Below are 19,982 nucleotides of genomic sequence, written 5' to 3' on the forward strand. Positions count from 1 at the left end.
TTGGGATGATCGATTCCAATCTACTTAATATATATAATGCCATGCATGAAGATTAAAGAGGTTATGTTGTATCATTTGCATTGGGATCTGTTTCTCAAGCAACAATACCACAATCTGCTTCCCCGAGCTGTGGGTTTGGCCATTATGTCGACATGGTGAACGAACCACGAAACGACACCGCTCTCCGTCGTGGACTTCCAGACGTGTCGCCATTATGTCGACATGGCCCAACCAAGTTGGCCCCCGTTGGTGGTCCCACTTTCCCGGTCAGTATGGCCGCGTCCGCGGCGACTCCTGGGGTCTCATCACGGCCGTCCGTTCCAACGGGCGCATCGAGAGAGCGGTGCGCTCACCCGCGCGACGTCCGCCTTGTCGTATCCCCACCTCCCTCTTTCCCCGGATGACGACATCCTGTCCCCGCGAATCAGTTTATAATTCCGCCGCTTGTTCGTCACACGCCCCGAAGTACCTCCGGCCCGTCGAACCCAGGACATCGGAGAACGAGTCCTGCTGTCCTTTTTTCGAGGTACCGATTCGATGGAATCCCTTCGCTTTCCTTGATCCCTAATTCTGATTTTGCTCTTCTTTTCGTGTTCTACGCAGGATTTTGATCCTCTGCCCGTCTTCGCTCGATTCCGCGACAAATTGACCTCTTTTTGGAGGTAAAAATCGGTTTCTTTTTGTTTTTTTATATGGTTCGTATGTGTTTGATCTTGGATGCTGATTTGTGGTGGTGACGATAGTGGTGAAGAGAGGATGTGGGCATCGATGGCGACGACGAACTGTGCCTCTGTCGAGGCGGTGGAGGAGTGCGTGGACGAGGAGGCGGCGTTGTGGCTGAAGCTGGCTGCGATCGGGGCGATCCTGATCGCCGGAGCTGTCGGTGTGGCGATCCCCTTGGTGGGAGGGAAGGGGCGACTGGTGCGCACCGACGGGGGTGTCTTCGTCTGCGTGAAGGCATTTGCAGCTGGCGTCGTGCTCGCGACGGGCTTCGTGCACATGCTCCACGCTGCGGAGTCGTCGCTCACGAACCCATGCCTCCCGGACTCACCCTGGCGGAAGTTCCCCTTCGCCGGCTTCGTCGCCATGGCGGCGGCGCTGGGCACGCTCGTCGTCGACTTCGTGGGGACCCAGTTCTACGAGCGGAAGCACCGGGAGGACGCGACGGCGGCCTCTGCGGCGGCGGATCTCGAGGAGAAGGGGATCACCGCCGCCTTGCTGACGCCGGAAGCGGATTCCGCGGGGAGAGGGAAAGACCCGATGCACATCGTCGGGATGCACGCCCACGCGGCGGCCCACCGCCATAGCCACTCGCACGCGCACGGGGCGTGCGACGGCGCCGCGGTACCCGTCCGGTCCCACGGCCACGCGCACGAGGAGGAAGGCGAGGGCTCGTCCAACGCACGGCACGTCGTGGTGTCACAGGTAACTCGATCCGCCATTGTCTCGATCCACACCGGAACTCGGATCGATCGAACACGGGAAATAACTCACGTGAACTTCGTTGCCAGGTGCTGGAGCTCGGAATCGTGTCGCACTCCGTGATCATCGGGCTCTCCCTGGGCGTGTCGCAGAGCCCCTGCACCATCCGGCCGCTGGTGGCGGCTCTCTCCTTCCACCAGTTCTTCGAAGGCTTCGCGCTGGGCGGGTGCATCTCGCAGGCACGGTTCCGGAGCACGGCGGCGGCCATGATGGCGTGCTTCTTCGCGATCACGACGCCGGCGGGAATCGCCTTGGGAGCGGGCGTGTCGTCGTCGTACAACCCCAACAGCCCGAGGGCGCTGGTGGTGGAGGGCATGCTGGACTCCATGTCGGCGGGCATCCTGATATATATGGCGTTGGTGGATCTCATCGCGGCGGATTTCCTGAGCCAGACGATCAGCTGCAACGTGCGGCTTCAGGTGGCGTCCTACTTGGCTCTGTTCCTCGGCGCGGGGGCGATGTCGGCCCTCGCCATCTGGGCTTGACTCGAGCAACGGAGGCACGTTTTGGCTTCCCTGCACGCATGCACGCATCGGTATACATCACTGATTGTTTTTTGGGATTAATTATTTGGACTGCAAGTATTACATCTTAAACATTGCTTCTGTTTTTTGGGTTGATAAGAGATGTAGACGTCATAGCCAATATTGAGGTCCACATTTGTAGGCCATGAGAGCGATGATTGATGATTGATTGGAGCATTGCGTGCACATTGAGATAAGCATGATGTGGAGCTCGCTGGTGGCTTCTCCTATTGTGATGAATTGGAGTCAGATGTCCTCATCGCATCGTTCGTAGATTTAAGACTTATATATTTTCTTCGCAAGTGAAAGGATAAAAAACTAAGGTCAACTCTATCAATTTTTTTTTATCAATCATAATATTTTTAAAATATATCTATATAAAATACATTGAATGAGGCTTCAAATCTCAAGTTTTGGTAAGTGGAAGGATTATTAACTATTGAGATATGATAAATTTTATAATTTATTCACTAATTTTATCAAATATTTTTTTATGTAAATGCTTAATAATAAATATTTTTACAGGTCGACAAAAGTTAGTATTAGATAATTATTGTAAAATTTTATTTTATTTTATTTTATTTTTTGGATCAAGGAAAATTATAATCGTTTTCTAGATAATTATTACAAAACATTATTCATCAAGAAAAATGAAACGATGGTTACTAAAGAGTTGGTTCTATATCATTGACTATAAACTTTCCAGCTTCAATCACCTGTTCGACGGTGACTGGTAATTTAACTGCGGGGCCCACGGACGAGGTCTCATGAGACATACTCGTGGTGGGTGGGTCCCGATTTTATGTAGCATCAATTAAACTCACACGACGACGTGGCTACCTCTGGTTTTATCACGTTCGCACGTCAACCGAAGGCAGCGCCACTAAATATCATATTCCATAGATAATTAAATATTTTTTACATATAAAAAAAAAAGTAAACAGTTGAAAATTACATATATAAGGAAGAAAGCCTTATATATAATTAATTTAGTGTGTAAATTTCAAAGACATTTAACGCTCAACATCCTATTGAATCCAAATGCCTCCAATTCTAGTTCCTAAATCTCGCCACCTGTCTCTACCAACGTATCCGAACCGTATAGGTCGCGCACATCAACAGCCTGGAGAATCTTTTCAGGATGGTTTGGTCTGTGAGTTGGGTGATGGGACATCCTTTTTTTTTTTCTTTTTTTTTTTACGCATTTGGATACTACGATTATCCCTTTTGTTTCTTAGCATTGTCGTAGACAGATCATGGATACAGGACGTGATGGGGTAAATTCTCCAATTTAGCATTAACAGGGTAAACTCTCAAACTCGTCGTGTTGCATGATTAACGTATCATGTAACTAGACAGGACGTGGGGTGGCTTATCGCTACGAGTTGATTCAGCGTTTCCACAGCATTGATCATAAAATTGACAAAACGTCAACTTGTGCTTCTCATTAATCATATTTTTTTGGCCCCTATTGTTGCTATATTTGTCGAAGCTGAACTTTTCTTAAATTTTTTTGTGCCTGATGAAAAAAATTAGTTTTCCTAATGCTATTAGAAAATGTGAAACACTAACATAATGTCTAATTCGGAAAAAAAAAAAACGTCTAAGAAATTAGAAAGTACACAAAAATGTAAGTGAAATTTCTTTTAAACTTTGAAATGCTGATGTGAATGCCGATTTTGATTTGGATAAAGCCCACGAAAACTTTCTACCATGACCATTTTTTTTAAAAAAAAATCTTGGATAATATTCTTAAATTTTTTAAGAATATTTTGAAAATATTCAATATTTGCGAAAGAGATAACGAAATTTTGGGGAAAAAAAACTTTTTAAAACCATGAAAATTTTGAGAATATTTCTAAAAAAAATTTCCTTAAATACTCATTAATATTTCTTAAATCATAAGCGTTTTACATTGCACTTTGTGCTTTGCAAAGTTGCGCTTCAGAATCAATCTAATGGAATACAAGTAATATATGCAAGTCTTCAAGGACGCACGCTGCAAAGCTCCATTTCCACCACCTGTTGCTGAAATCACCGTATCCCTGTATGGTCATTAGCAAGTTACCAAGTTAGCAAAGTTAGAAAACTAGAAAGAAGGAAAAATAGCAACAAATCTTATAATCAGAAACACATGACTTATAATGAAACAAAGTCTAGGAGTCAACTAAGAATAACAATATTTTGTCCAGTATATGCATGAGAAGACATTTTTAATGAAATAAGCAGCCACTTACATTTTGAATTGAAGCCACAAAGAAGGAGCTTTATGGCAAGTAACGTATAAGCAAAAAGACAAAAAAAACAGTTAACTAGAGTCAACTCCTCCCATTAATGTCCTAACAACTTTAGACAATAACAACTTTAGACACGAGACATGTTCCATATTTTAGCAAGCACAAAGACACATACCAGTAGAATTTGTATCATTAATCTTTTTATGCGCAAACATGATGTGTCGTGTGTATAGGAACAACGCAATATGGTGACCAAGAAACACCTGACTAATATTGTACAACAATTAACAGGTACAGTTACATATACGCTTACAGCCGCATTATTTTCACATGCAGAAAACCACACGCCCACTCCAATTAGTTATGTAAACTTGGTAGACAGACGGGACTTGAAAAGATAATATAGGATTAAACTTGTTCCATACGGGTTAGCCCTTCTATTTTTTTTCCATTAATTTGAACACTGCGCTAGGGGTGTGTACGCCATAAATCACCTCATCTTAGCATCATGACATGACAATAAAAAACACATAAATTCATCCCCACCCAGGATTACCAATTAAAGAGGAAGTTTAATTGGTAAAGAAGGTTACCTTCTTAAAGAAGGTACGTCCGGGCTATTTAATACCAGCGGAGCGGAGTGTGACCAGATGATGTCTCATTGAAGGTGAATGCCGAGGAAAAAGCTCCAGTCACTGTTTTGTTTTGTTTGTTGCTATTCTCCCTTCATCATAAAGATAGAAAGGATGTGAACAGGCAAGATTAGACCATCAATGCAAGAATAAATCTGACATCTAGAGAACTTTATTTGGCATAATCGACTGCAATTAAGAGTATTTCTACGCAGGAAATCAACATGAGCTAAATCAAAGGCTGGATTTCATCTTTCTTAGCCACTTCAAATGATTTGATATTCTAATGACTGACGATGACATGGTCTTAATTTCCGTTTATATTAAGATCGTTCAAACAAGCATGGCAAACCAATTAATGGAGATAATCAAATACTTCTTTCATAATGCCTTCAGAAGCACTTAATTTCCAATTGTTTTCTAGGAAACATTTTCATCTCCTCTTAAATATTTCTCTAAGGTCCAAAACTAGTTCACATTGTAATGCTTCTAGTTTACTCCAATTTCCAATGATCTTCTTCAACATCCGGTTAGCCTCTGAAGCATCTGTGCTCCTCAACTCAACCGAAAAACATCATCCCTTGATTTCTAATCAAATGGAACACAATGTTCATTTCCATCATCATGTAATTAATACACGCTAATAACCTCTCAAAAATCCACCATATATATTGGTTAGTCAATTGTATTTAATTTATGCATAAAGCACAACAAGGTCGAATGATTTATTGTGGTTCAAAATAAGACATCTAGTTGCCGGAGATCAGTGATAAAAGTTTTCAAGGATGAAGGAATACATTTGAGTATATCTCATAATATGCATTCAGGTATATTCCAAAAGCTTGTCACCCCTGAAGCACAAACCTCATGCATTCGACATCCAAATTAGCATGGAAGCAGTAACCGTTAGTACCCATGGCCCCGCCTGTCCCGTTCACCTACTTTTGGGCATGTGTATATATCTCGATATACCCTTCACAAATAATTAAGCAGATAGCATAGTGCAAACTACATCAAAAAGATAAACTAGTCCAAAAATCTCATGTAATAACTTGTTCGAAATCGTTCTTCTTTTCTATCTTTTTCATGTATCTTTTTTCTGTTGGGTGAAAGAACTATTTCAAGATCGAAGTATGTATGGCTCATTTTAGCCAAATAAAAGTCTCTCCACTTAGATTCACATCTTAACCACGTTTTCCATTATGTGAAGATGAAAGATCGATAACAAGAACTGAGAGGCACAACAAATCTTAAGCACGAGACAGGGGCATATGTCACCTTGAGATCGGGATCAGCGGGAACCAGAAACACAAGATGATCGGTCGAAGCGAAGCCCCAAATTTGCCCCAGCCGGAGGGAGATCACGTCCCTTCACGTAGGAACCTACGGCTGCAAAAGCTTGCTTCAGGATCTAAACCGTTCTTCCCAGGCAACAACAGATCGAAAACAACAAACACCAAAGAAGGCCTGATTTCACCTTGATATACATATACCGATCGTGTCATCCGCCTGCTCGCCCGTGGTGGTGAGGGAATTGGACCGGATTCTAACCATGTTTCTATCAAATCAAGATCCAAGATCAAAAGAAGAACCGAGAAAACGAAGATAAACACCAGATCAAGAACGCCAAGCACGAACAAGAGATGGTCTCACCTGGACACCAGGGCTAAAGTGAAACCGAACGCTCCGACGATGATCGATCGAAGCGAACCGGATTTGCACCCAAACGAAAGCAAACGCGCCGTCCTGCCGCTCTCCCTCATGGGAGCCCGCGGCAGCAAGCAACATAGATCCGGAATCCTGAGGGATTCCTTAGCCCGGCTGCACCTGAAGAAGGCGACATCCACGGCAGATGGCGGAGGGCGATCCCCGCCGATGAGGAGAGAGAGAGAGAGAGAGAGAGGGCGGAGGGTTTGCGCGCTTCTTGATCTCGACGTCCTTCGAAAAAAAGGAGGGAGGAAGGAGGCAAGTGCGTTTTGGGTGGCCGCATCTCTATTTATAGTGCCCCCACCGACTTATAGGCTTCAAATGAACGGCTGTGATTTAACTGGATGATGACAGTGCACACGCCACGCATCTCCACCTTCCCCCCCCCCCCCCCCCCTCACTCGAAACGAATTCAGATAATAATAGTATCGAAATAGATAATTAGATTCATATTTAAATAGTGAATTTTATTTTTAGGATTCTTTATTTCTCAATTTTGCAGTATCCAAAATAGTTTAGAATAATATGATGAATAAGTTAGCATTATGATGTCAATGACATCAATGTTACTGGCAATGACTAACTCAATAGTTTATAGTACCATTTTTCTTGTGTAAAGCTTCGATGGATTTGTTACTACAAAGAGAGCAATAAAAGAAATTGCAAAAATTAATTCTCTAACACCCAACGAAAAAGTAATTTAAAGAAATTACAAAAATTAATTCCAAAGGTATTTTCTATTATAAATCCCAAAAAAAAAAACCAATTGCTAAAAATCTATGCGATGGTTTGCTACTTGGAAAACAATATTGAGCCACCATACAGATTACATTATTAATAGCCAAAGCAAAGTTATTCGTTTAATCATTTAAGATCATATGCACGTGCACATACGACACAAATGTTATCACACAAATGTCATCATTAAAAAATAAAAAAAAATTAATATTGACAGTACGGAAAAAGATAAAGATCTAAAAAGCTTTTATCAAAAAACTATAAATAAAAAATTTAAACATTTTAAATTTAATTTTGATAACGACAAAGATTCATGTTGCCGATCCATAATAGCCAAAGCAAAAAGGGAGTAACAAAAGTACCGTTCCAACTAAACCAATCACTCCACTTTTACCATCAGAGATTCCTTCAAATAAGCCCACAGGGGTTTTTGATACAATGAATGCAGCATCAATCTAAACCAACCATCACTAGATAATTAACAATAAAATATCCTTGTCATAATACATAAATCCTTCAAATAGTACATCTAGAAACAAAACAGGTTCAAAAAAGATGTGCAGATCCAAAAAGGCTCAGCGATCGCAACAAAAGAGATGGGGAGATACAACTTAGTGGCTGCAACTCTAAAAAGATGTGATGAACGATAATAAAGTACTAGGAATCATCGCTTCAAACAAGACCAGCACTTGAACTTCCTTTATAACCGCACCATTCAAGATAGTCAAGAGACACCTTCGATGAGTTTATTGCTAAACCTAAACAGGTTATAAAGATCAAACATTCAGTTCAACCAAAAAATCCTTATCAGATTAGGTCGGCAACGTTGGATGGCAGCTCCTCAATCACCACATTATAGAACCTTTGGATATCAAACAACATGCGTTCATCATCACGAGTGACAAAATTGATTGCGACACCCTTTCTTCCAAAACGGCCACTTCGTCCAATACGATGAAGATAGTTCTCTGGCTGTGTCGGCAGATCATAATTTATAACCAGGGAGACCTGCTGGACATCAATACCACGAGCAAGGAGATCAGTGGTGATGAGTACACGAGAGGAGCCAGAACGGAACTCCCGCATTATAATGTCCCGAGTGTTCTGATCCATATCTCCATGGGTTGCAGAGACAGTATGATCCCTGCTCCTCATTTTGTCAGTGAGCCAGTCCACCTTGCGTCGAGTATTGACGAAAATCACGCTCTGTGTGATGGCCAAGGTCTCATAGAGATCACACAGGGTCTCAAGCTTCCATTCTTCCTTCTCAACATTGACATGGAATTGCTTGATACCCTCCAAAGTAAGCTCATCTCTCTTCACCAGGATCCTCACAGGTTTATTCATGAACTTGCGAGTAATCTCAAGAGCCTCTGGAGGCATTGTGGCAGAGAATAAACCAACTTGAACTTTGGAAGGAAGCAGCTGAAATATGTCATAGATCTAAAAAGGGAAATCCCATAAACAAGCTCCCATTTAGAAAACAATTAACAAAGGCACAGAAGACGAAGTGAAATTAAATCAAGAAAGAGGTAGTACAAGTTGCATTGAAGAAACATAGATGAAGATTTAAATGATCATCCAAAGATAACCAGGATGTTTTTCTTAAAATTGAGACTTCTAGCTATGTAATACACAGATGCAGAAATATTTTGACAACTAAAAGGAACAAAAAGATCATGATATCAGTGCAACCAAATGAAAAGTTTTGGCATATAAACTTCCACATAACATAGCTCTTACATTCAAAGGCAACATATATTTTAGCATTGGAAGAAATAGCCAACAATTTAAACAAAATTAACGTGATATTAAAAAATAAACCACTCGTGCCTTTCTATATCAGCATCATAAATGTTAAAACCATCAAAAACATCTTGAGTTCATTTATCTCAGTCATACTATAGGTAGTATTTAGAAAAAGAAATCACATCTGACACTGTGTTCATATATCTCTATTGATTGTAGTATAACAAAGAAGTCTTAATGAAAATCATATATTGACCAAAGTATCAGCTATGAACTCCAGCAAGCACCTTAATATAGGTAAGACATTGTCTTCTTCGTAAGAACATTTTACTCAAAATTTATTCTTTCATATATTAGTAAAAGAAAAAAAGAAGCAAGTCAAATGTAATTTTCTTCTAATCTTAAACAATTACAACCTACTAATGGCTCTAATGTCTTGTCTGTTCAATTAAAATTTTGGACTGCTCAGTGACACACCATCTATCAACATAACATCAATTAGAGGCTCAAATTACTAGTGGTGCAAAGTGGGCAGTAAAAGTTTTCTAGAATTACAAAATAATGACAGTAGGTCAAAACGCCATAATGTTCAAAACAAATAATGCATTGATCCTCTAGACCACTGACAACAAGATATGGGAGTCTCTGTTTGAATTCATCCACATGTCCAGTCCTTTATGCTTTAAAATTCTATGATAATACTTACAAGGTCGGATTCATTTCAGCATCTGATATCACAATGAGTACAACTAAGGCTATCATACTCAGCAAAAGGTTACCATCTAAAAGTCAGATTAATAGTTCAAATAACACTTCAGCTGTCCATGGCCCTCCGGATGGAAGAGTTAAGAGCCCTAAACTACAAGCAAGAGAGAGAGGGATGCACAAGAATGAAGATGAAAGAAAAACAAAAGAAATCTTCTCAACAAAGCAAAGTTTATTAATGCATCGAGCCAATCATGATTCACATAACCTGCAAATAAGGAAAATCTGAAAAAGCAAAATTTACAAGAAATAAGCACTTGGCAGCATTTCCATTAAAAAAAGGCCTTTGAAACAACTTTCAGATTGAGTTTTGTACTGGTCCCAGATAAATGGATAAAAATTTATGCCATATTACTAATTAAATGTCAAAAATGATATTGATCAGCCTTCATTTACTGTGGTATGGCTCATATGGAATTTGACCCGATCTGATTTCTCTATAAATTAAATGCTATTATGGTCATACCATCAAGCACCATAATTGTTGCCGATGCTACTAAAGAATACTGCCAAATGTTCAGGGTTCTAACTAAATTCCACACATATAATGAACTAATATTGAAATAAAACACCAACCAACATGGGGAACAAAAAAGTAGGCAAGTTGGAGAAAAAGCATAAATCACTAAATCAACAGCAAAAGGAATAAAGTGTAAAGAACAAATTAAAATGAAAAAATTCCCCAAATACATCTAAGATGTATACGACAACAATAACAAAACCAAAAGTCTCAACTATTTGGAGTCGACTATATGGATCTTTTGCCACTATAGAGATCTGTAAAACCGTTTCATTTACTTGTTTTGTTGTTATTTGTTGACAGATACATCTATATCTAAGACGTATCTGTAAACAAATAACAACAGAATAAGTACATGAAGATGGTTTCTCATGAGGTAAAACAGTAGCAATAATGATTTTATAAAATGGCAGCCTAGACCAATTGGAAGTCCATTTTTAACAAGGCACCAATTGGCTATGGTTTTACATAGATGTTGGGACCCATTAGAAGGCCACTTTATTCAGGATGACTACCAACAAAGTAGAGAAAGTAGAGAATCAATTTAGGGTTTCCTTTTCAACAAAGTAAGAAACAGGTAGAAAGTAGAGAATCATGCACCCATATTAGAGCAAGCAAGAAATGACCATTTGCAGAAAAGCAACTAAAAACAAAGGATTCCTTTCACCTATTTTCCTATCCCATCCATCCTCTCTGTTACCCTTTTTGTCATATAAAAGAAGTCCAATGTTCTTTCTTTTCCTCTAAAAGAAGATAAGTTTGATTCACAGATAACTGGGTTTATCCCATTACTTTGTGTCTGTCTGTGTTTTTTATTTCTTAGGGCGTACCATTACTTAAAAACAAAATTCCCAGGGATTTTGTCCTGTTGCCAGGATACTTGCTACCATAAAAGTACAATTAACAAGCATGTACTCCTTAACCATAGAGCATTCACCAGGAATCCCATCAGCAGAATTGGACAGTACATAAACAAGATCATCAGCAGAAAAATTGCATGATAACAGCAACTGTTATGCATTTGCAATTAACCTCAACAAAAAGCAGGAAAATAAATATAAACTCTGAGGACCAACTTGTAGTGCCAATATACTGTATAAAATACATGCATGCCTAAAACTTAAAAAAAAAAAATCTTTATGTCGTAGTCAACTCACACTGGAAAGTTGAAGACAGGAACATCCGACAGTTAAGTACTTTGTTTACTATGCAAAATACTTTTACTGAAAGATGGAAGATTTAAAGACATCATTTGCAACAATATAATGGGCACTGGGTGTACCTGATCCTTGAAACCACGAGAAAGCATTTCATCTGCCTCATCCAGCACAAACATCTTGATATTGTCAGGCCGAAGAGACTGCCTTCTTAACATGTCAAACACACGACCTGGTGTCCCCACAACAACATGAACCCCACTGGAAAGAATGCGTTGATCTTCTCGAACACTAGTTCCTCCAACACAAGCATGAACTTTCACACCAAGGTAGTCACCCAGTGCACGCATCACCTTTTCAATTTGTTGTGCTAATTCACGAGTTGGAGCAAGAACCAAAGCTTGACATTGTACCAAACCATAATCAAGCTGCTGCAAAATTCCAGCACAGAATGTTGCAGTTTTTCCTGTCCCTGATTGTGCCTGCTGAATGACATCAAGTCCCTTGCAGAAAGGAACAATACCTCTCTGCTGAATTGCGGAGGGCTTTTCAAAACCTAAAATTCACAGAGGGGAGAAACCGAAAATATCAGCTTACACCACTTCCATTAGATATTAACAATTTGAGCAGATAAAGAAGGTAATTTACCATAAGCATAAATGCCTCTCAAAAGATTCTCCTGGAGACCCATTGCATCAAAACTATCATATACCTCATCGTATGAAGTAAAAAAATCTTGCACATCTTGTGAAAGCCTGCCCTTTCCCACAAAATAGCAAGTCCAACATCAGTAAGCATTTTGCAATAACTCATTGAATAATGACATCATGTTAAAATGAGTTCCTTATAGGGAAGAAGTAAGAATCAGTACAGCTCATTCATTTTGGCATCGTATTGGCGAGCATCAAATTGGGATCCTTCAGGTGTCATTCCAGCCATGATTGCTGAAATTAAAATTAAAGAAAATGATTTAACAGCATAATAACCAACAAAAAAATCGAAGTCAGTAATAGGTGATGCAAATGCAACAAAAAAGAGCCCTATGATCATGAAAAGAGCCAAAACCAATAGACCCAAGAAAGGTAAGTTTAGCTATAATCAAACACGGCATTCAAAAGCAAAATATGGTGATAAAATATACATGGCTCCAGATTCCATTGTGAGGAACATTTGGAATCCAGGGCTGTGCTGACATAGAGTTATTTGTATCATTCAATTAGCACACTGGAGGAAAGTAGTAATCAGTTATATCATACAACAACAACAACAACAACAAAGTCGTAAGTCCCATTAAGATCTGTAAAAAAATCATATGTTTAGCTAAATTTAGAGTACTTAAATCTTTATTTATAATTTCTATTAAAATCTTTTTAGGTCTTCCTCTACCTCTCTTTATATCACTAATATCAATTATTTCACCTCTTTTGACTATCACATCTAACAGCCACCTAAGCATATGCCCAAACCATCTTAAACGAATTTCTCTCATCTTATCCTCTATCTAAGCGATATCCTCTATCTAAGCGATACCTAGTTGTTCATGAATAAAAGTATTTTTTTTCCTACCATTCTTAGTAACTCCACACATCAATCTCAGCATTCTCATATCAGCAACACAAACTTTTTGTATATGTTGTTTCTTAATTGTCCAACACTCAAATCCATAAAGCAATGTCGGTCTCAGCCACTTGATTTTATAGCATCCGTTACAAAATTCAAAATTAAGACATTGACCTTTCATACCATCACAATCTATAAGATGTCAACAAACCAATATATTAGGATAAAGAGAGCTGAGCTTTACTGGATGGCGTCAAAGATCATATCTTCAGATCATATAGTATATTCAAACATATTAGCAACTACAAGGGAATAAACAAATGGTTTTAGTCACTTAGCATTAATAGAAAATCAAGTGGCTGCACTACCCCCATGAACATAAATCTGGAACACCAATGCTATTTGCCTTCAAATTTAAGCCTATGGATCAAAGCATAAAGGACTAAAGACTTTAACTAACAGTGATTGTAACCAGAGAAAGGAACTCAATTTGATATTTTGTTATAACATGCTTTTGGATCTATACAAAGGAATTAGATAATGCATGCACATCTATTATAGATTTCTACTAATATGAAGGTAGCCTTAGCCAACATGCATGCACATCCAAACAGAACAATGCCTCCACATATCACGTAACAGGCCCACAATAAGACGATCCATTAAAAGCTAGCACAATCAAGATCACTGCCTTACTTAGGTAAGGAATCCACTGGCAAACGAATCACCTGGATCAAATTAACAATCCCAGGTTATCCAAAGAAAGAAACAACCAAATCAGTAATTAGGAAATTGTAACTTGATCTTAGAACTCTGTCATTATAAGTAAGCACCATCCGGAGAGAATACTTTAGCCTTATTAGGAACATAAAGCATCATACTAATACACATTAGAACCTTGCAAAAATTAAAAAGGAGCTATTGTTTCCCTGCTCCTTTGCTTCAGATTGAAAATCATGCATGGGAGAAAGGGCAAGCACAAATAGATTAAAAACAAATACCGTTACCACTAGCCTTATTTAGTCAGCAGCTTGCGGTCATCAATGCACTAAATATAATCCAAGATTCATTCCCACAAACATATCTACTCATCACACATGATGTTTAAATATAGCAGCTTCGCAAAGAAACATACGCCTCCTTTCCGTAAAAAACCCATGAGAACCCAATACAACTAGGCCATCTAAGATCAATAGTCTAAAAACCGAGATCTTACTATGCTTCATTTACTCATTAGGACCCCCAAGGAAGATTGATAACAGATCCGACCAAAATCCACAAACCCAAAACATACAAGAAAAATCCAGCGCACACACTCATAATCCACCAAATCCTACGACAAATCTTAACTTGCAACAAGCCCTCGTAACAGAACAAGAAACCAAAGATACAGGATGAAAAGATAGCACAGCTAAATCGATCCAAATTCCGAACGACAATAATATCAACTTTCCTTCCGCCTCAAACCCTAACGCTTCCACCAAAGAAACCAGTCCCGAGGAAAGAAGAAGCAGGAGACAAACCAGAAAAGGATGGAGCGTACATCCCATTACCTAGATTTCTCGAGAGCACGGAGAACAGAGAGGGAGAGGAGCCAACGGCGATGCTTTGCTTGACAACGGCGACAGAGCGAGCGAGACCGCCACAGAAAGGTACCGCCTCTCAGGTATAATTTCTATTTGCCCTGCTCGGCCTTTTGTACAGTCGTGACGGGAATAGGATACGAGGCGGATTGGCCTTTGGGGATTCCTCGTCGCGTTACGCCACCACGTCATGTCATGTCATGTCATGTATGTGTATGTATATACGTACGTGTACGTTATATTTATACATGAGTTATATTTTATCTTATTAATTATAATTAGAGATCTGATTAATTATAATTAGATTTTGAGTCAATAATTGAATAGGATTTTTGGATAGGAAAGATAGGGGTATTTCATGGATCATAAAAATAAAAAATGATCCTTGGGAAATTTTAATAAGGGTGCCTCCTGAAAAAAAAAAAAAAGTAAGAAAAATCAAATTTTTTCAAAAAAATCACTCTAATAATTAATTTTTTGATGCTTCAAATCTCAATCTGAATACCAAAGAGAAAGGATAAAAGCTTGACAGCAAATACATAAGAAGAATAACTGACTTGAAGAGAGTCAGAAAAATGAAAAGTTGGATATGCTCGAGTATATGATACATAAAGAGATGCTTGGCATATACGAAATTGAATGGCCTGCTTTCGACCAAGAAGAATAAGGTAGCAAAAAGCCATTGCACTCATCACTTTGTTCGAATGTAAGTAGACCTTTCCACAAAGCTAGAAGAGTACTCTCCCACTCAACTCACAAGTCATATACAACTAAGAAGTTGCAGCAGCAGGTAAGCCACATCCATAGGAGCACAACAAGATGCCATCTACGATATATAGAGACCAAGCATTCCTGTGTGTCAAAATTGGGGCCCAAGAACAAAAGCACCTTTGCTTGAAAGGTGTCGAAGAAAGAACGGAAATCCATACTGTTACTGCAGGTGATAGGACAAATGTCCAATAATTCGCTCCAACAGGCAAGTTGTTTAGCAAGTATAACACAGGTCAAACTATCATGATGTCATCAGTAATTTCCCAAGAATCTTTGTTCCCTGAAACTACAGCATTTTAGGCAGCCGCAACCTTTCTTCCCTCTTCTATGAAGAAAATTGCAGTTGCTGGCACCTAGCATATTGTAAGAACAGATGTTAGTGCTTGCACCAAATTCAAATGCATAAGGGAAACTCTAAAGAAGCAACAGCAGAGAATGCTACGATGCCACTTGTTTCAGTGTAGATCCTACGACAATGGGTTATTTTGTCGGTGGCCAGTGCCGATTGTCACATTAATTTGGCTAGATTAATAACCATCAACAAAAACAACTGTGCCTACTCTAGAAAAATCACTAACATAACTGCTTAGGGTTCCTTCAGGAAGACTGAGCGGATAGGTAACAGAGTTACCAGATACAACCACTCAAAAAGGAATTGACACACACAGGCCAAACCAAATTGATGTTGTAGATATTTTGTTGTAAATTTAGCATATGTAGTACATATGCTAAATTGATGTTGAGAATGTAAGAGGCAAGGGAACTCGAGAAGACTTTAACACAGTTGAAAAGCAAATTGATGTTGTCAATATTTTGCTGTAAATTTAGCATATGTCGTACATATTTTATTTATGATACTTTTGACCCATTGGTGGGTTACTTGACCTAGACGGTGACCTATTTTAAATATATCTAAGTTGACCCCTAGTCTTTGCTTTTGACCATTTGTTGCCTGAAGGAAGGCTTATGTGCATGTTGGACCAACCAATGTCAGCAGGCAGCTCTTGTGATGATGCAATATCAACACTGATCCTGCATCCCATCCACCCCCTTTCCTAATGGGCTAATTGATTCTCCAACTCTCCATGACCTTCATTATATCATTTTACCCCTTTCCTGAGTCAACCCTACATGAAAGCCATGGTTCTTTCCCCCCTTTTCTGTTTCGTCTCACAACAGCTCAAGCCTCTCGTACCTGCACCGACAACCCTTCAACATAATGCCACTATCCTCAAGAGGACTCACCAAAGAAGATTCAGTGTGTTTACATTTGCGAGCATGTATATCTACCATATCATACTGCTGATAAGGCTGTATCAATGCAGCATCTGAACAAGGCACCATGATGGAATGTTGTGCTAACCACTGACCACAACTGGGGAGGGTAGTAACAAGTAAATCATCGACTTAAAAGGTGCTACAAGCAAAAGAAACTAGAGTTAAATAACTATATCCAACCAGACTATTAAATAAATACAATGAATAGAAGCCTGTGCAATGTTGTTTTAGGAGTGCAATTGTCATAAATTTAGATATACCAGGCCATATGAAGCAGTTGAGCTGCTTAAAACAACCTTAGCCATACCAGTCAAGTGACTGGAAATTATAAGGATAAAGCTTGTTCCACTAAATTATCCTACAAAGTTCCTCGAAGAGGTGGAAATCATTTTTTGAGCATCAAATTCCACCGCAGCAATTAAGTTCTTCAAATAAAGAGAAATATATGTTGCTCATTCAGAGTAAAACAGAAGTCTATGCATAATCAGGTAATATGTTTTAATCTGCAACTCCTATAAAAAGCAACTTCAAAAACAAAATGCAACTAAAGGAGAAGACCAAATATGATTGTCGAAGAAAAGAAAACAATATTGACTCCTCATAGACTTATTTAAACTATGAGCATGTTATCATTGTTTAATGACGCAAAAAAATGTAGTTATTATCAATTTTGATTGACACTAGGAAAAAATGCTAGGACAACAACAGATTAGTGACATATAGTGAGTGGACAGTAAAGATGGACATGTTCATGACACTGATACGTCAAAAGCTAACCACTGAATTAAATAATTTGTGCTGAAACTTTGAGGCATCCATAAGGAACTAGATACCCAAAACCAAAAGCATACCTAGGAGCCACAATTACCAAAAGTGGCAGCAGGATCATGTCAAACAAATTGCAGAAGATAAAGCATCATCCAAGAGAAGCACAAAAGACCCTTGAAAAAACTGACATGAGGATGTATACGATGTGCAGCAGATGATTCAACGAAGACCCATTTAAGAGATTCAAAATTGATTCTCATAATTCAGGTCAGAAAATTGAAATATCCATTTTAAAGAGCAGATTTCTACATAATCTATGGAAGTTACTTTGAGGGCTGATATCCAACACAAACCTGAAATATAACAAAAAAAGCATTGTCCCTTCTCTTGGACTTAAATTTGTCTAAAGTCACAAGCACTAGGCTTCTCCACATGTTCCTTTTTTGTTCAACTAATTTTATCAAAATAAATGAAAAAATGTCAGTCCATCGTGTGCAAAGGGAAATTTTTCCAAAGCAAAAAAGGGTTGACTTGTTTAAAGAAATTGTCTAGTGATGGCCAAGAGGATATTAGAAAGATATGGAACGCAAACCATGAAAGATGTTAAATCATTAGTTCATATTTCTGTCAGATATTAATCTATATGAAACTATCAGGACTTTTGACTGAGATATCACCAGCCACATATTTGGCAGTATAAGAATAGATCATATGCAGTATAATGACCTATTAATTTTTAAGTAGGCATATAATGCCTGAACAAATAGGAACTAACCAGCTGTTAGACTATGAACGTTAAATGTGTACAAGCCATAATTACATGCATTGGGGTGCAATAAATGTGTGAGATTAACAAGTAAAGTGTCGCCATTACAGAAGATTTTAGTACAGGCTATCTGGTGAGAAGACTATAGGGAACAACACTAGCTAGTAGATGATATACCAATTAGAGTGATTTTATTTATTTCAAAGATGGAGGTGCATGGGCATGTTTTCTATTAAGTTGAAATGCCTCTCTCTCTCAAACACACAAACATACACAAACAAAAGCAAAAGAAGTGATGAATGCTGAAATTCTTGGTCATAACACATGTTCCCCAACCATTAAGAATTTATCTTAAGGAAATGATGCACTAACATAGATGGTAAGGATGAGGAGTATTATTTGACAAGAGAAATTGGTCATAGAGAAATTACATCTGGCCAAGTGTCTGTGATGAACTCCACAATATCATATGCTATGTCCCCTTGCACATCAATTTGTTCTTTCTCAGTTGGCCCCTGAAATAAATTAGCCAGAATGAAGTATTTGGAAAAGCTTAGTATTATAAAGAATTTCCTTTACCAAAAAAAACAATGCCAGTTCACCTTAACAACAGAAGCTCCTGTAGCAAACTTTTTTCCGAGCTTCTTTGATGCATCACTCAGTTTTATGCCTAGAACATTAACATAGCAATATCAATATTCAGGCACTTAACTACGAACAATTTTCAATTTCTTAAGCAGCACAGATAAAAATGAAGCTGAAAGTCCTGAGTATCACTCACCAAATAGGTCTAGACCTTTCACAACAGTAACACATTTGCGCTTATTGCGAACAATCTTTTCAATAACAACTTCTTGCTTCTCCTGAAAGGAAAGAAGTTAATAATGCATAACTTAGGACTTTCATAAATCATCAAAAGATTAACCCAAATAAATATGCATATAAACACAAATTATCTTCACTAGTAACTCTCTGAAGTAGCTACTCTCCTACCATAAAACAGTTATAAGCCATACACTGACCAAGAAACAACACATTTAATTCTTAGAAAAGAACAATGAACATCTATGTTCACTGTTCTCATCTAATTTCCTTCCAAGGTTTCAGCTCACTCAAGCTTCAAACTCACTTTGCCACAAATTTAATATTCCAACACAATGATTGGGATGCAGTTCATCGATATTATTATTTGCACATGATATGTAATGTCAAAACAAGTAATATCCACTCAGGTCTACCCTATGAAATAACTAAAAACCAAATTATTTTGCATCAAGCTATGAATAACTACATTGAAGCTGAAAAGCTGACAAAAAAACCACTACCTGACTGGCAGATAGGATCCAAAATTTAGTGTACAAAATATAGGCTATTAAAACAGAGAAGCACCACAAGTTTAACTGATTAGGTTAAGTAATATGATTTGATTAGTGAGGTTTGTTTGTGGTAGTTGGATCCCAAAAGGAACAGATCATGCATTGGAGACTCTAACAGTGGCCATGTTTCACAGAAAACTTCTGATACATATTGAACCCAACACAAGGTTATACAAAAAACAAAACAATCATAAAAGAGATAATGGACAAGCTTGCACCCTTTCTTAACTGAATGATATCCTGAAATCAGATCCATCTGGTTTACATTAAATTAGCAAACTTTTTCTTCTTCAGCACTATATTCAACCATGGAGCAAAAAGAATTCCTAACTCTCACATGGGAGAACAAAACACTTGTAAAATTACTTA

The 19,982-nt window shown here is 38.6% G+C and overlaps 3 protein-coding genes across 3 annotated transcripts in view; 1 reads left to right on the forward strand and 2 right to left on the reverse strand.

Annotated features, from left to right (window-relative positions):
• The first annotated feature begins 385 nt into the window (after positions 1-385).
• Positions 386-2,192, forward strand: LOC135606141 (zinc transporter 4, chloroplastic-like). Its single transcript, XM_065096965.1, has 4 exons — positions 386-526; positions 604-662; positions 744-1,425; positions 1,512-2,192. The coding sequence occupies exons 1-4, from the start codon at positions 401-403 to the stop codon at positions 1,965-1,967; spliced, it is 1,323 nt and encodes a 440-aa protein (XP_064953037.1). The 5' UTR covers positions 386-400; the 3' UTR covers positions 1,968-2,192.
• A 5,584-nt stretch (positions 2,193-7,776) lies between these two features.
• Positions 7,777-14,783, reverse strand: LOC135606142 (eukaryotic initiation factor 4A-11). Its single transcript, XM_065096967.1, has 5 exons — positions 14,625-14,783; positions 12,383-12,455; positions 12,160-12,266; positions 11,637-12,067; positions 7,777-8,763 (listed from the first exon to the last, which is right to left on the reverse strand). The coding sequence occupies exons 2-5, from the start codon at positions 12,448-12,450 to the stop codon at positions 8,128-8,130; spliced, it is 1,242 nt and encodes a 413-aa protein (XP_064953039.1). The 5' UTR covers positions 12,451-12,455; positions 14,625-14,783; the 3' UTR covers positions 7,777-8,127.
• Positions 14,784-15,194: 411 nt separating this feature from the next.
• LOC135606143 (translation machinery-associated protein 22-like) overlaps positions 15,195-19,982 on the reverse strand; it is a 6,171-nt gene continuing 1,383 nt past the window's right edge. Inside the window, exons 4-7 of the mRNA XM_065096968.1 lie at positions 19,019-19,100; positions 18,840-18,907; positions 18,669-18,752; positions 15,195-15,778 (exon numbers count right to left, since the gene is read on the reverse strand). Coding sequence (XP_064953040.1) covers positions 15,722-15,778; positions 18,669-18,752; positions 18,840-18,907; positions 19,019-19,100 — 291 coding nt within the window. The 3' untranslated portion in view covers positions 15,195-15,721. The remainder of the gene's footprint in view (positions 15,779-18,668; positions 18,753-18,839; positions 18,908-19,018; positions 19,101-19,982) is intronic.

The sequence above is a fragment of the Musa acuminata genome, chromosome BXJ2-2 (genome assembly GCF_036884655.1).
Source record: "Musa acuminata AAA Group cultivar baxijiao chromosome BXJ2-2, Cavendish_Baxijiao_AAA, whole genome shotgun sequence".
NCBI classification, from domain to species: Eukaryota; Viridiplantae; Streptophyta; class Magnoliopsida; order Zingiberales; family Musaceae; genus Musa; species Musa acuminata.

Bases quoted from the DNA above. Each gene is read 5' to 3' on its own strand.
- LOC135606141 (XM_065096965.1), top strand. From the start codon at position 401: ATGACGACATCCTGTCCCCGCGAATCAGTTTATAATTCCGCCGCTTGT. The intron at 527-603 runs GTACCGATTCGA...TGTTCTACGCAG, and splicing joins CCTGCTGTCCTTTTTTCGAG to GATTTTGATCCTCTGCCCGT. The intron at 663-743 runs GTAAAAATCGGT...TGGTGACGATAG, and splicing joins AAATTGACCTCTTTTTGGAG to TGGTGAAGAGAGGATGTGGG.
- LOC135606142 (XM_065096967.1), bottom strand. From the start codon at position 12,450: ATGGCTGGAATGACACCTGAAGGATCCCAATTTGATGCTCGCCAATAC. The intron at 12,267-12,382 runs GTACTGATTCTT...GGGAAAGGGCAG, and splicing joins GATGCCAAAATGAATGAGCT to GCTTTCACAAGATGTGCAAG. The intron at 8,764-11,636 runs GTACACCCAGTG...TTCCCTTTTTAG, and splicing joins CTCGTGGTTTCAAGGATCAG to ATCTATGACATATTTCAGCT.